The following is a 16,164-nucleotide window of genomic DNA, read 5'->3' as shown; positions in this document are numbered from 1 at the left end:
CACCCCCATACACACACAAACTCACTCTCCTGCTGGTAATAGCTCATCTAAACTGACCACTCTCCAGGTTTAAATCCAAGTTAAACCAGAACATCTGGGGGGGGGGGGGGGGGGTAGGAAAAAACAAGAGGAAACAGGCTACCTTGCATAATGACTTAGCCACTCCCAGTCTCTATTTAAGCCTAAATTAATAGTATCCAATTTGCAAATGAATTCCAATTCAGCAGTTTCTCGCTGGAGTCTGGATTTGAAGTTTTTTTGTTTTAAGATAGCGACCTTCATGTCTGTGATTGCGTGACCAGAGAGATTGAAGTGTTCTCCGACTGGTTTATGAATGTTATAATTCTTGACATCTGATTTGTGTCCATTTATTCTTTTACGTAGAGACTGTCCAGTTTGACCAATGTACATGGCAGGGGGGCATTGCTGGCACATGATGGCATATATCACATTGGTGGATGTGCAGGTGAACGAGCCTCTGATAGTGTGGCTGATGTTATTAGGCCCTGTGATGGTGTCCCCTGAATAGATATGTATTAGTATGCTATACTATATATAATCCTTTATATATTTCCCTATCTTGTTATCAGTGATCTAGATTAAGTCTTTTTCTTTGGCTTTACTAAATGGGCCATTTATGAACTGGATATTTCTCATTCACACCAGAGAAATGAGACACAGGTTGTTTCAAGGGATCAGTCTGTAGGAACTTTGGGACAGGGACTGTAACTTCTCATATATCACCTAGCACAATGGAGCTCTGATCCTGACTGGGGTTTTGGCTATGTTTAAGAGAGTACAGAGAGAGTTTACAGTAGGAATTGAAGAAAGTTTTCAGGCAGCGTGTGCAAGAAGCTTAGCTCTGTAACTATCCTGTGGATAAATAGAAGATTTTGCCTCTAGGTCAGGACTTAGTTCCAAATTGGTGGGAGACTGGCTAGGAATTTGGTACAACAGCCTCTGCTTTTCCCTATCCTACGTATCCTATTCTGGGAAGAAGCATCATCAAAGCACATGACTGGGAGTTAGGAGATCTGGGATCTATTCCCAGTTTTGCCACACACTTAGGCCCTGACCCTGCAAAAACATACACACATGCTTAACATTGCTCCCATGAGCAGTCTGACTGAAATAAATAGAAATGCTTAATAACAATAATGAATTATTTTGTATTGCAGTAGTAGCACCCCACCCATGGACCGAGACTCCAATGTTCTTGGTGCTGTACAAACACTGAACAAAAATATGGTTCCCAGTCCCAAAAAGCTTACAATCTATGTACTCATGGTGGTAAAGTTAAGTACACGCAAAGTCTTTGTAGGATCAGGGTCTTTGCAACCCTAGTCACTTTGGCCCAGATCTGCAAATGTATTTAGGTGCTAACTTTCATTGATTTCAGTTTGAGGTAGGTGCCTAAATACCTCTGAGGATCTGGCCATTTCTTTTTCTGTGCCTTATGAAATAGGGATAATAATATTTATCAACAACATGGAGGTATCATGTAGCTTAATTAATTATAATGTAATTAAAATGCTTTGAGATTGCTGAATGTAGGGGACTATAGAAAGGAACTTTATAGTTTGCAGTGGTGCATACTGCAATATCCCTGTTGTTGTTGTGTAACACTTTAGGTTTTTATTAAAATAAGAGCTCAGTCTTAGCTGGAGAGAATTGATATGTGTTTTTTGTGTGATATTCGACACTCTGCAAATATGGATCTCTCAGCTGGAGAGGATCAGTTTGGTTTATACATTGCCAACCCCAAGTGTTCAAAAATTGTGAGTCAGGACCCCAAAAAATCATAAGATTTAAAAAAAAATGTTCTTTTTATTTATCTTCTGGTTCCTGAGTCTTTAGGTTAGGCTCAGGTCATGTTTTCAATCTTTTTTCTACAACTATGAGGAATAGGAACTTAGTTTTTAAATGTTGAAAGCTGAGATGGTCACCTAATAACATCATTCCTGGAGCAGGGGCTTTAAAAATCCCACACCGAAATATCATGGGGTGTTGTGTATTGGGTAGATCAACTTAGTCAGGGTGTGTGTAAAACCCATTTGGGGTGTGTATAAGGCTGGGACGCCCAGTCAGGGTGTACATATGGTGTCCTTGGTGTATCCGTGCAACGCTAGCTCTCTGTCTTGCTTACGGGCATGTGGACGAACTGCCTTGGATCTGGGCTTGTGTTTAACACAGACAGCTGCCCAGGAGAGAAGGCCCAGGGCCCAGTCTAGCTGAGCCCCAGCACAGGAGCTGATGCTGCGCTGGTTGCCACCCAGCCTGGAGCAGGGACAAGGAGGCTCAGCGGCAAGCTGGGCCTGCCTAGCCATCCCATGATGCATCGCGCCGTCCCAGTGCCCAGTGGGCCGCCATGTTGTCGGAGTGAAAGACAGGGGGAGAGGCAGCCAGCGAGAGGCCTGGGGGGGGCTGAGATCCAGCTTCATCCTACCGCTCCGCCCGTAAGTATCCGGACTGGACCGGGACTAAATTGGGCCCCACACCCCAGGGGACCAGTCGGTGGGGTCATATTGAGGTTAGGGGCTCGAGGTGGGGGTTGATGCGGCCCCGAAAGGCAGCCCCCGCTGGTCGCTGTGCCTGGGTCTCTCCTCTCGCTCTGTTCCTTGTACATGTTTTGGAGTCAGAGCAAGGCCCCTATTGTTATCAAAGGAAGGAGGGAGGGGGAGTGGGGAGGTGCAGTGGGCCCCATAATGTGTCCTAAATCCCTCCACTCCCCCCCCAAACTCCATTAACCCTTATTCTTGGGTCCCTGTGAAGTTGGGGCAATCCCCTGCCCTGATCCTCCTGGGGGGAGAAGAAATCATCCTTATTTTGGGGGGTGCAGGGGGTGGATTCAAGCTATTTTGGTTTAAAAAAACAATACCCGAGTGGGGGTTCTTCTCGGCATGTAATTCATCGTGTGCATTTTAACCTGGCTGTACGGCGCCGCCGGGGGGGGGGCGAAAGGGGGGGGAATTCAGTAAATGTGATAAATAGCGTCCAAACCTTTCGTAGCTTGTACACAGTTCAGATTCCTATCAACAGGAATTGCTGGGAAACTGTATGTGTGTGTATGTGTATTTATGTGTGTGTGTGTGTGTGTGTAATGTATATAAGATATACCTGGGATTTCTGGAGGTGCATGCATTTAATTCTCAAAAATAAAAAAGTGATCCATTTTTATTGTCATAAGTGTCCCAGTATTCCTACGGTTTGTGTTTTATCTCTGTAATGGTTGGGATTTTTTTGTGTGTGTAAGCCCTGTTGTTTTTTTGGTGTGTGAGAGTCTGTAAGAGAAGGTCTTTATCATTTCAAGTGGAAGGGAATAAAACACACACAATACTTTCCGATGTGCTATAAGTACATAGTGCTGTTCTCTCTTCGTCCTTACTCCCTCTGTAGTATTTGTGTTGGATCATTTTTAATTAAGCAGTTTTGTTTTGAAGAGAACAACATTGGAACTTGTTCTTTACCCCACACTGAGAGAGACTCCCATTTTCATTTTTTTCTGTTCAGTGCTTAATAACTTGGTTCCAAGTAGAAATTTTATTAAGCAGATCATGAGTAAGGAATTTCCTTTTACTGAGAGGGTGGGTGGTTTAGCATTTGTCTTATGACGTGTTTTAATGCTGGTTTAAGAAGTTTAGTGGGTTATCAATTTACCCACTTCCTGCTGTGTCTCCTTAGGTTTTAATGAAAATGTGAACTTTTACGTTTTTGTACACCAGATGCCTCTTAAACAATGGGTAAGGTGGCTTTGATTCGTAGTCTAACTTTAGGAATCTGTAAAGGCCTCTATTTTTCCATAGTTTAATTTTGCAAAATACATTTCAAGTCCATTCCAATTTTTAAAATACTACTGCAAACTTTTTTTAAATCGGAGCGCTTGGAGATCAGTTATTGAGTTCTGAATTTATTAGTAGTAGTTATGCTACATGCAGAATACAGCTATTTTTTCTAAGGCCATTGCTTCTTGTAGTTAGAATTTGTTTAGCTGTGTCCTCAAAGTTATGTTGCTTACAGACAGGAAATTACATGCAGTCTTATGGTAATGATAACATAAAACATCTTGTTTACCTGTGTGTGTGTGTAAGGGGAAAGAAACGTATGTTAATAGTAATTTCACTCTGGCAATCCCTTTTTGTAATGTCCTATAGGAGGCTGTTTATTTTGTAAATGAATAACACTCATGGGAAACTCTTTATATGGAAAATACAGGAAGAGTTTGAAAAGTAAAAGAGATTGAGTAGCTATAAGACACTTGCAGTGATATGAGTTGCAGCTGCTGGTTAGTTAACCAGTATGTGTTGTGTAGGTGACTTAACATATTTCTGATGCTCTGTATGCTTTGAATGACAGTATTCAGCTGTGTGCTACATTTATCACAACATTTCTGTTAAAACATATCTCAGAACTAAACTGGAACTTCCCATCATGCTTTTTTCCCCCCTTTGCTCTCTTTCAAAATGTCTCCTGTGCCAAGTTTTCTGTTCTGTCTTGAGATTGCCATATTCATGTTAAATGAAAGAGGAGGTTTCTGAGAATACAGACAGTTGTACAGAACGTAATAATGCTCTTGTTAGCTCTTGCCTGGGATTTTCTAGTGTCAAGAGAATAATAATTTTATAACACTTTCTCCTCCCCGGTGAGATTTGAGGGAGCAAGTGACAGCCCCTCAGATGTGGGAAAGATAAAGCTTGATCACCCCTTAACTTCAGGAGTGGTGATGGAACCTCTAAAAGGTATTTTATGTAAATGTAGATATGTAGCATGCTGAGGCTAAAGAAGGAGCAGGTCTCAAACATAGAAAAGGGCAGGTCCCTTCCCCATTAAAAGCTTTGAAAATCAGGATGCTGCATTTCTCCGTATCGTGTGGGGTATCACTTAGGTCATTAAGGGAAATCCCTCAATTGGGCCACAACTGCCAAACCTTTTATTGTTACTTCTCAACTATGTGCTATTATCTGTCATGGCCGTAATAGAAAATGATGGCATATTAGTTGGTTAGAGCATTTGAAAGTTTTGTGTAATATGGACGTTTTTAAAAGAAAAATTAAAAGGGGATCACTGTCTCTGAGTGATTAAATCCCTGCTAATTTGCTCTAACTGGGTGGGGAGGCAATGGGACTGCAGATGACAAAATTTTGTGAATAAGGAAATTAAGTTGGACATTAATGGTGCAAAGATTTATGCACATGCTTAACTTTGTGCTGTGAGTAGTCCCATTGATTTCAGTGGGGATATTCACAGTGCATAAAAAGAAAAGGAGGACTTGTGGCACCTTAGAGACTAACCAATTTATTTGAGCATAAGCTTTCGTGAGCTACAGCTCACTTCATCGGCAGTATGCATCCGATGAAGTGAGCTGTAGCTCACGAAAGCTTATGCTCAAATAAATTGGTTAGTCTCTAAGGTGCCACAAGTACTCCTTTTCTTTTTGCGAATACAGACTAACACGGGTGTTACTCTGAAACCTGTCACAGTGCTACAGTGCATAAAGTTATTCACATATGTGAATCTTTGAAGGATTGGGACCATGGGAAGGTTGGGGGGCGGGTTGTGCGTGTGTTTAAGACTGCCTCACAATATATTTTTCCATTTATTTTGACAGGCATTGGTTCAGTTTTAGTTATCCATAACATTACCCCACAAGTACCTAAGTACTTTGCCATCATCATCATAGTATGAGTCCCTTATAAGAAATTAATGATAGAAATAATCTATCTTTCTTCTTCCTTCTGCAGGAGAGTTTGATTCATTTAGTTGTTTTTTTTTGTTTGCTTTGTGTGTGAGTAGAACTTACTATAGGAAAGCTAAATAGTGTATGTTGGTAAAAGAGTATCTTGTAAAAATAATAAAGCTTTAGTAATGAGACCTCACTATAGTGCTGTATTTGAGAAGTAGAATGAGACTACCAGGTTTTGTGGTAAGATTTACATCAAAGTTAGAACCAATGAGGTTTTGCTAAATAAATTTATTTGTCTGTACACCTCTTTGAACATGTAAAGTGGTGTGCATAAGTGCAAAGTTACCCATTTACATTGCTCTAGGAAAAAAAAAAGAAACTTAAGGAGAGGGAAAAAAATCCTATTACTGAAGTTTCTATATTCAGATTCCGCTAACAGATGAATAAGAGAAAAAACACTTCACGTTGGTAGGGAAAATCTAGATAATTTTTGAGCAAAATTAAGATTTCTGTTTGTTGCCATCTTGCACTCCAGTGCAGTTATGAAGTTGTTCCTGAAAGTCACTTGTAGAATTTGATTATTATTAAAAAGTAGTGTGATGAAAAGAGGAGATAAAGGCTCCCTTCAGAGCCCACAGAACTGTTTGCAGGTTTGGGCCAAAGTTTTCAGTCAAGATATGCTAGGGAGAGCCATATCATGAATGTGGAAGTTGACTTCCTGCATGATGGTATGCAATTGTGATGATAATGAATGACGGGCAAATTCTGCTGTCAGTCCATCTTTGTTAACTATTCATGATATTTGTGGGTTTGCAGTTGGGTGACCAGGGCAATAATTGACACGAAGTTTAGAAGTCCGAGGTCTGTTTAGCATTTTTAATAGTGCATGCATTTCTTCTGACTTAAATACCTGATTGTATATATATATATTTTTTTAATGGGGTGGGAATTACATAAAGAAAAAAAAAGCACTTTACCATCAAGGTGTATAGAATCTTCTGTGGTATCACTGTCCGTGTTGGATTATTGATCTTTTTGCTTTCACAAAACAAAAAAGGCTTACCACAGCAGCATGAAATCAGTATTTCATACTGTATCAGAACATTTTGGGGATAGTGATTTATTAACTGATTAGCAATATTATTTACCCACTTATTGTCATAGTATTCTGGTCGCTGTGTGGGATGGATTCTCTTTTTTTCTTTGTTTGCTATGCTAGATAGTTTCTACAGTCAGAGTTTAGTTTTTTTCTCTCCCATCAGTAACTGAATTGAGGCTGTCGGCTGATCTAGCTCTGGAACATTCTGTTGGTGTCCCAGTCACTAAGAGGTTAGCTGCTTTTTTCTTCAGGGAATCTCCCATAAATATGTGCGTATATCTTACTGTCTCATGGCCAAAGCCAGCCTTAGTGTTTGCAACACAGTGCAAGTTATGTTTGGGGCATGACTAATAGCATGTGTACAAATAATATTTTAGGTTTGAATTTGAAAAACTGGCTGCTTTAAGTTTTTTTTTGGTTTATCTAACTATTGGAAGTAGTAATCTAGTAGTATTTACATGCAAATGACAGATTCTGTAGCAGAACTGCCATTAATATAGAAGTTTATAAACATTGATGTTGTATTTTGAATTCCATTACATGCCCCAGGTTTTTCTCCCCGAGAAGTTTTCAGTGCTCAATTTTAGATTAAACTGAGACAAAATTTTAGTGTGCTGACCACACAAGAAATTTCACTTGCACAACTTGGTGGTCTGATTCCAAGAACAGGCAACTGTGAATATCTTAGCTGTATTGGCAGCATCTTGTAGAATTAACTGTTGTTTTGGCTAGTGTGTATTTTTAATATATTTTACTGAAATGAAGTTTGTTAAATTTAGCTTTCTGAGATATGGGTCAGTTGTGACTAACAGGAAAGCATAAACATGTCAAAAGAAGTAAAGATTTTTTTCTTGACGTAGGCAATGTGTGCTTAATCAGTTATTAAAACGATTAACCATGGAAAACCCTGTGTCTCCTTAGGTGTTGGTGGAATGAGCGTTGCGTGTGTTTTGAAGAGAAAAGCAGTGCTCTGGCAGGACTCGTTCAGCCCCCACCTGAAGCAGCACACACAAGATACAGCTAATCCCAACATGCCTGTTGTTTTGACATCTGGAACAGGGTCCCAGGCTCAGCAACAGCCAGCTGCAAATCAAGCGCTTGCAGCAGGGACCCACTCCAGTCCTGTCCCTGGATCCATAGGAGTTGCAGGCCGCTCTCAGGACGACGCTATGGTGGATTACTTCTTTCAGAGGCAGCATGGTGAGCAGCTTGGGGGAGGAGGAAGTGGTGGAGGCGGCTATAATAACAGCAAACATCGCTGGCCTACTGGGGATAACATTCATGCAGAACATCAGGTAATAATAAAATTAAAAAAAAAATTCAATATTTCAGACTGAATACATGAACAAATCATGCTAGGATTGCTGCTTTTAATGAACCTTCTTAAAGCTTAAGCCGGTTATTGTGTGGTTTGGATGGTGTCAGCCAGGCTTCTTTCTTTTCAGAATTTGAATGCCTCACTTGTTATAAATGAAATGTTTTCTCACTCTTGATGGTGTTGAACTGGAAATCCCACTGCACTCTGTGACAGTAGTTAAAATGAATCTGTTTGCAAAATTCATCAGTCCTCTTTATTGATTTTTGTATGTGTGAACCAGTTTAGTGTTCTTTGTTGCTTCTTATCAAACCTAATGCTGTGGTTACATTATTTTTTATGTAATGGTATTACAAAACTGTGTTGTCCTTTAAAGCATGTAGGAATGGTGAAAGCTTCACACTCTAATACTGAAATGCACACAGTTCTGGTACTTGTCTGCAGCACAAGGAGAAGTGAGGGAAAGGGGGCAGGGCATGGTTAATTGAATGAGGAAGAAAGCAGTTTATAAAAAACAGTTGTTTCACCATGTGCTAAGGAACAGAACTTTGCTTTCACATGTATTTAATGTCCTAAAGAATAATTGGATACTTCTACTGTGCATATAAATGAAGAAAGAGAAAAGAGAATTTAACCATTAACCAAAGGTATGGTTTAAATCACAGCATTATTTTATACGCTGGGGCTTAAACAAGTGCATGTACCACTCCTTAGCTATCTGACTGTGACATGTAGGGGTAACTCTTCAAGTACAGGGATGAACTAAAAAACCTGCTTCCTCTAATAAGGGAGATACAGCAACAGCATTTAGAGGTAAGCATGTTTTTTGAAGTCAGCGGTTCCCAGAAATCTCTTAAAAGCAGCAGGAACAAAGCTTCTGTAACCTCATTAAAACCTCAGCATTGCTTACATAGCTTTTTGGTTTTCTGTCAAAATAGAAAAAAAGATTGTTTAAATTCACTATTTAAAGGAGCATGGCCAAAATTTGACTTAATATTCAACTTGTTAGAACTTGGTGTGACACCACCTCCATTCTCAAAGAGCTAATTTATTTAAAAGTGAATCACCCTATCACAAAGTTTGAAAAATAAACCAGAAATTAACCCCACGTCCCTCTAGAAAAGTGTTCTGCTTTCTCCGCAGGGCTGTCTAACAAGTAAACACTATGGTGAAAATTGTGCAATTTGAGTAATATCAGCACATGCATAAGCAAAGAAGTAAACAAAGAACTGCATTAATTTCAGTTCCCTAAGAAGCATAGGATGAAATCCAGAATATGAAATAGAGCTAGGAAAAAAGTTGGCAGTGTCTTTTTAAACTTATTTTTCAGAAATATTATGCCTAATTATTTCCTCCATGCAAATACAAGTATTTAGCTAAAATGTGCGTGAAGAAAAATGATGGGTTGGACTCCAGTCTGGAATAACTGCCATTAGTTTGTTTAAAAAAAATCATCTAACTGAAGATTTGAGTAATGATAAAAGTTGTATTCCAGCTTTATCTGTTAACTAAATCTTTTGACGTAGTTAATGTAGGTCAGAGGATGATTCTTATCTACTTCTTAAATATTTTATGGTCTCTCAAATTTGCCGCTATTAAGTGATAATCAGTAGGCACCAAACACTGGTTACACATTGGTTGGAGTAGCATTGGGATATTTTGTGTGAGGATGGCTTTGTCATGCTGAAATGCACAAATGAGCAAAATTCTCAATCCCTGCCCCCCAAAAGGTAGCAACGCCACCAAAAATGGTAGAAAATTGCAGCTATAAAAAATTATATCCTGCCGTTTCTGGGTGTCTGCAATCTTCACTGCATTCTGTAGTAGTCTGTAAACTTTTAAGCTTTAATTTAAAAAAAAAAACAAAACTAATTTGACCTGTTTCAAAGACTTATTACGCTGCCACAAATGTACTGCTGCTGTTCTTTTGCAGAAAGCTCTCGAGTTAAATAACAGCACAAGTAACGGCTTATTGAAAAACATGTTGTTTGAAAATCTAGTTGGGGCTGTTTAGTTTTTTTTTTTTTTTTTTTAAAGCATTTATGTGTAGGATTTTTGTTTGGTTTTGTTTTAAATCCCAAACATGAAGATATTAACTGCAAATATAATCTAACATTAAGGCTGCCATTTAGTATCACAAAGTCAGGAAATATACAGCAGTATCAATTTAGCGGTTTTGCAAGTATATAGCATTTTTTTCTGTTTTTTCATGGTAGCTTCAAATATTACTGTTGTGATATATATGCTTTACAATACTCCACCTTTAACACGCTTAATTTCGTTACGACCATAAGTGTTTAGTTTCCTAATACTGTGGTTTCAACTGTGCAGACTTAACGTTACGTTAACCAGTTTTTGCATTCAGCATATCCTTTTTTAATTAAATGAAATTAAAGGTCAATTTAAGGTCATCGGTATGGTATGGGACAGTGACCTGTGTTGACTTGTTTTGCACCTTATCCCGCAGTGATTTCCCAAATGTTCTAAGTTGTATGACTTTTGTCATTTCTTTCCCTCCTGGGCCCTGATCCTGTAAGATGTTCCATGTGTGTACAGGTGTCTGCCAACATACGCTCGCAGAATCAGTGCCTTAGTCCTGTATATATCATCTTGGGTCATGTGTCACTCACTTTTAAGGAGGTGGAAGGAGAATATCTGGGGTCCAGGTTGGAGGTATTAAGTTCTCATAAGATGACTTGAAAAATCGGAACAGGTTGATAATGAACAGTAAAGGATTAAAAATTAGGACACAATTTAAAAACCAAATTTTTAATGAACAAATAAAATTCCCGCCTTGTGTAGTATCTTTTCACTCCTCTTTTGTTGGTATGATATCTGTTTAGGGCCTGATCCACACCCTTTAATCTCACTGCAGTCAATTGGAATTGAAGGGTGCTGAGCACCCTATGGGTCAGGTTTTCAGATTTGTAAAGTCTTTGAAGCGGGGACCATCTGGCTGTGTTTGGACTGTGTATCCATATCTGCAAGTGGTATAGGGCTTGTGCTGCAGACAGTAAAGTGGAGGGCGGTGCTGGGCATCAAGTGAGAAAATCAGTGGTAGCGGAAGGTTGTGCAGGTTAATTATGCGTTAATACAGTTTAGCGTGAAATGTGCAGGGTTTAGGAGATTGTAGCGAACGGTGGGAAGATTTTGATATTTTTTTAAATGGCTGCTTCCTAATCCCTTTTCCTGTGTCTTTGTGTCAGCTGTTCAGATGTAACCTGTTGTCAGCACTTTGGGGCTGGGAGCTCTCTCTCTCTGTGGCACAGAAGACACTTATGCAAATTCAGTAAATAACATTTCAGCAATGGTTATATAACACGTGTGTTAAAGTAAATGTACAATATGCTTGCTTTTCATTGTTTACCATGTTTTTAGTTTTTCACCTGTCTGCTGCTGCTGTTTCCTCCTTGGAATGACAGCTGTAAAGAATTCAAATGGTGGATGGCTTTGACAGGTGTAACCGAAGAACACATTTCTCAGTGCTCCAAAAGAAGTAGACAATGTCATCCTATTCCAAACAATAACCTTCAAAATGGAAGAAAAAAATGTGTCTTCGCTCAATTGCTATTTTATATGTAGTTTTTCTAACCTTTCCTCTCTCCCCTTCAGGAAAAAATCTCAGTTTTTCTGGTTAGTAAAAATGTTATCAACCAAGACTCCGTTCTCATCTTGGTTAATCTGGTGCATGTGGTGTATTTTATAAATCCAGTATTGCTGTTGTGTACAGATAATGATGTAACTGCTTTTGAAAGGTTCCTGATCTCAGACACACTATAGCAGAGGTCGGCAACCTTTCAGAAGTGGTGTGCCAAGTTTTCGTTTATTCACTTTAATTTAAGGTTTTGCGTGCCAATAATACATTTTAACGTTTTTTAGAAGGTCTCTCGCTATGTCTGTATATTATATAACTAAACTGTTGTCATATGTAAACAAGGTTTTCAAAATGTTTAAGAATTAAATTAAAATGCTGATCTTACGCCGCCGGCCCACTTAGCCTGCTGCCAGCCTGGGGTTCCGTTCACCTAGGCCGGCAGCGGGCTGAGTGGGGCCTACGGCCAGGACCCCCGCTGGCAAGGGGCAGGCAGCCAGAACCCCAGACCGGCAGTGGGCTGAGCGGGGCTGGTGGCCAGGACCCCAGACTGGCAGTGGGCTCAGCCTGCTGTTGGTCTGGGGTTCTGCCAGCCAGGGTCCCGGCTTCTGGCCCCCTCAGCCCGCTGCCAGTCTGGAGTTCTGGCCCTGTCCACATAGAATAGGTGCCTACTTTCTCCCTGGTTCTAGCCATTCTCTTCCTCTCTCTGCACTGAGATGAGGGTGGGAGTGTGCTGAGAACAGGGCTGGGGGTGAAGGAGCAGGCTGGGGGTTGGGGTGCAGGTCTGGCCAGGAGCTAGAATGAGGGCGAGGTCTCAGGGTTGGGGCAGGAGGTTTGGGTGTGGAATGCTTACCTGGGCAGCTCCCATTTGGTGCGAGGGGTGCAGGTGGGAATGTGTGTGTGTGTGTGTGCAGGAGCTCCCGTTTGGTGCTCAGGGTGGGAGTGGAGATTTGGGGGGTGCAGGAGTCCGGGCAGGGGGCTGGGGGTGTGTGTGTGGGGGTGCAGGAGTCTGGGCACGGGGCTCGGGGGTGTGTGGAGGGGGGTGCAGGAGTCGGGGCTCGGGGGTGCGTGGAGGGGGGTGCAGGAGTCGGGGCACGGGGCTGGGGGGTGCGTGGAGGGGGGTGCAGGAGTCGGGGCACGGGGCTGGGGGGTGCGTGGAGGGTGGTGCAGGAGTTGGGGCAGGGGGCTGCGGGGTGCGTGGAGGGGGGTGCAGGAGTCGGGGCAGGGGGCTGCGGGGTGCGTGGAGGGGGGTGCAGGAGTCGGGGCAGGGGGCTGCGGGGGTCAGGGCAGAGGGCTGGGGGTGTGGGGGTGCTCCCAGCCCCCTGCCCTGAGCGGCTCACGGCAGGGGGCTGGAGGGGATATGCCCGGATTCCACCCCCTTCCCCAAGGTCCCCGGAGCAGAGAGCACGCTGCGGCTCCACTTTTACCTCTCCCCCTCCTTCACTTTTACCTCTCCCCCTCCGTAGCAAGGGCCCTCAGCTGATCAGCCGCAGGGAGGGAGAGGAGGAGGGGCAGGAACCCAGCACCCTCGCTCGGGGAAGAGGCGGTGGGAGGGGGAAGCTTGCCTGCCCTGCAAGGAGAGAGCGGTGGGTGGGGGCCTGAAAAGAGCGGGCCGGGCTGGGCAGGATTTTTAGTGGCTCGCTGCTGTCTGCCCGGAGCCGGGCAGACAGCAGCGTGCCATTAAAAATTGGCTCGCGTGCTGGGTTTGGCTCGCGTGCCATAGGTTGCCGACTCCTGCACTATAGCAATGGTGCTCAAACCCCATTCCCAAGTAATGGAATGTGGCTGCGCTCCCCACCCCGATTAATAGCCAAGGCTTCATCAGCAGCAGAGATTTGCTGAAGGTGGACCTGGGGATGGGACTGGGCATGGGGGAGGAGTTGGGGTTGAGATGGAGTTGGTCTGGGGGCAGAGAGGAAGTGAGGGTGGAGCTGGGCCTGGAGGCAGAGCAGGACTGAGGGCTGAACAGGTTTGGGGGAGGAGTGAGGCTGGTAGAGGAGCTCCCTCCCACCCCCCCCAGGGAGGGCTGGCTTCAGCCCTGCTGTGCCCCCTTCTCCCCCCCGTTCCTCCATGCCCCCATAGGGGGCCTCACCCCCACAGTTTGGGGACCAGTGCACTATAGGTTGATTTCCTAAAAACCCGAAGGGTCTAGAAGTAACTACAAAACAAGTATCTTTTTGTCTTTAAAATTTCTTGGCAACAAGGTCTGCTCTGCCAATATATTTAACCTCTAAACAGGAAAAGGATGAAAGTTCAATGCGTATTTTATGTCTGTTGACTCTTTAGACTATCTGCCCAGGTTGCTGTTGTGATGGTGTTTTTTGTTGTGGCACTTATCCAGAAAAATTTGAATTGAGACCAGTAACTCATTTCACATAAGTCACTAAACAGATATCACATAGGAGTTCTGATGACTACCAGTCTAGGCTTTATTTGGTCTGATGCTGAAAGACCACGTATCTTATTACAGATCCCTGGGGCCACCAAGTCCCAGTACAAAAAAGGCACTTGGCTTAGAGATCTTAGAAGAGTTACCTTTAGCACTTAACGAAAACTAAGAAAAGCTACTTTTTCCCCCTTGCACACAGATGTTACAGGGAAATGAAGACATTGACCATGATCTTTCAACATTTCAGTCAAGTGTCGCTGTTCCTTAATATTCAGTGATATCCCCTTCTAAATTACAGTAAATGTAGGGCTTTATGTCCAAATTACAGTAAATGAGTAATACGGAAGTCTGTCATGGTTTGAAGATGCAAGAACAATTTTTAGGGATTTACTTTCTTTCAGAGCTTCTTTAATTAGCTAATCCCTGCAGCATTCTTCTGTCCCTAGTTATCTCCTCACATCTGAGGAATTATCCATGCACTCAGTAAGAGAAATATAGTGAGAGTGGCAGGGTGAGGATTGGAGTTCATTTTGGGTTTTGTCTCTGTGAAGCCCTCTGAATGGGGAGCACTGAACTTCTTAATCAATACTTTACATTTAACTGGGCATAGAATCCAGTTCTCCTGACTCCTCACTTCTCTCCAAATCCACTATTTAAACCGTGCAGCCTCCCAACTATGTTTCACTACCACATGGATCTAGACTGTTCTCAGTGGTAGCTGATGCCAGAACAAGGAGTAATGGTCTCAAGTTGCAGTGGGGGAGGTTTAGGTTGGATATTAGGAAAAACTTTTTCACTAGGAGGGTGGTGAAACACTGGAATGCGTTACCTAGGGAGGAGGTGGAATCTCCTTCCTTAGATATTTTTAAGGTCAGGCTTGACAAAGCCCTGGCTGGGATGATTTAGTTGGGGATTGGTCCTGCTTTGAGCAGGGGGTTGGACTAGATGACCTCCTGAGGTCCCTTCCAACCCTGATATTCTATGATTCTATGAAGGGCTAGGTTTGGTTCTTGGGATGGCAAACAACATGGTCAAGGCTTGCTTAAGGAGGGGATCACCTCCTCTTTCTCTCAAACGATCTGGGAAGCCAAGCAGAGACAGGCTCCAGTGTTGCTCCAAAGGAAGTGCTGTTTAATTGTAAGCTTTTTCGTCCAGACACGTTTTTGGAAAGCGCCTAGCAGAGTTTAGGTGCTACTGCAATCTGGCCCACATTGCCAAGGAGAGTCACTGCAGCTTGAGGCAAGAAAGAAATCCTGTGACCGCACATTCAGTATTCAGTTGTTTGCATATTTAATATCTGTAGTCTTATACCATGAAACAGCCTTACAAATTAATGGAATTTCCATTGGAATTTCCATGTACTTTCATGGTAAGCACAATAGCTGGGTGTTATGGTAGCAGTGAAATAGTTGACAGTGTTACCATTTAAATTATTTGGCTGCGAAGTTAACACTGTGTTGAAATGAATGCTTGAAATTAGAATATATCATCTTCTGTAGAAAACCTTAATCTACAGGGACTGGCTAGTTCTTCAGGATTTGTTGATATTTTTGTTTTTGAGTCTGTAAATTTATATTGGCCCTGCTAACAATTAAATCCATTACAAGGTACCTAGCTTTAATTCACAGAGCACACCTGATCACTTGTGCAGTCTTTGTGATTTCATTATATGGTACCATATCCTTTTAATCTATTTGACTCCTCCTTGCCTAGGAAGAACAAAAATACGCTTTTTCTTCAACTGATCTTGAAGTTAAATACTGTGCACAGATTTAATATGTGGGGGTTTTGCTTATTTTAATTTGTGGGGTGTGTGAAGGGGTATGTTCTAGTAGTTCTATAAAATCAAAGTAAAAAACTATTATTAACGAACCAAAAACAGCAGTTTAACAAGACTGTCTGTCTTAAGTATTTCCATAACTATTAACCATCTTGGCTAAATGCCATGTAAAATGTTAGCCTGTCTGTAATTTTAATAGCATTTTGCTTCAAATGCTAATGGTAGTAGCAGTTCTAATTATGAATTCTTTACTACAAAAATAGTAGTTAAAGCTTCTAATCCTGTCTGATACTTGCGACTTCACATTCT

At 42.1% G+C, this 16,164-nt stretch overlaps 1 protein-coding gene across 8 annotated transcripts in view; it reads left to right on the top strand.

The window, feature by feature from the left end:
• Positions 1-2,326: 2,326 nt before the first annotated feature.
• The window catches only part of PUM1 (pumilio RNA binding family member 1), a 130,312-nt gene continuing 116,474 nt past the window's right edge, over positions 2,327-16,164 (top strand). For 7 of the 8 annotated variants that reach the window (XM_048825670.2, XM_048825665.2, XM_048825669.2 and 4 more), the window contains exons 1-2: positions 2,327-2,456; positions 7,701-8,074. In XM_048825670.2, the coding sequence (XP_048681627.1) occupies positions 7,712-8,074 (363 nt within the window). In that variant the 5' untranslated portion in view covers positions 2,327-2,456; positions 7,701-7,711. Of the gene's footprint in view, positions 2,457-6,942; positions 7,010-7,700; positions 8,075-16,164 lie in introns of all 8 variants that reach the window. The other variant, XM_048825664.2, reaches the window with a different exon arrangement.

Source organism: Caretta caretta, chromosome 19, assembly GCF_965140235.1.
Source record: "Caretta caretta isolate rCarCar2 chromosome 19, rCarCar1.hap1, whole genome shotgun sequence".
NCBI classification, from domain to species: Eukaryota; Metazoa; Chordata; order Testudines; family Cheloniidae; genus Caretta; species Caretta caretta.
Note: the sequence above shows the minus strand (reverse complement) of the source record. Positions and strands in the feature narration are given on the sequence as shown.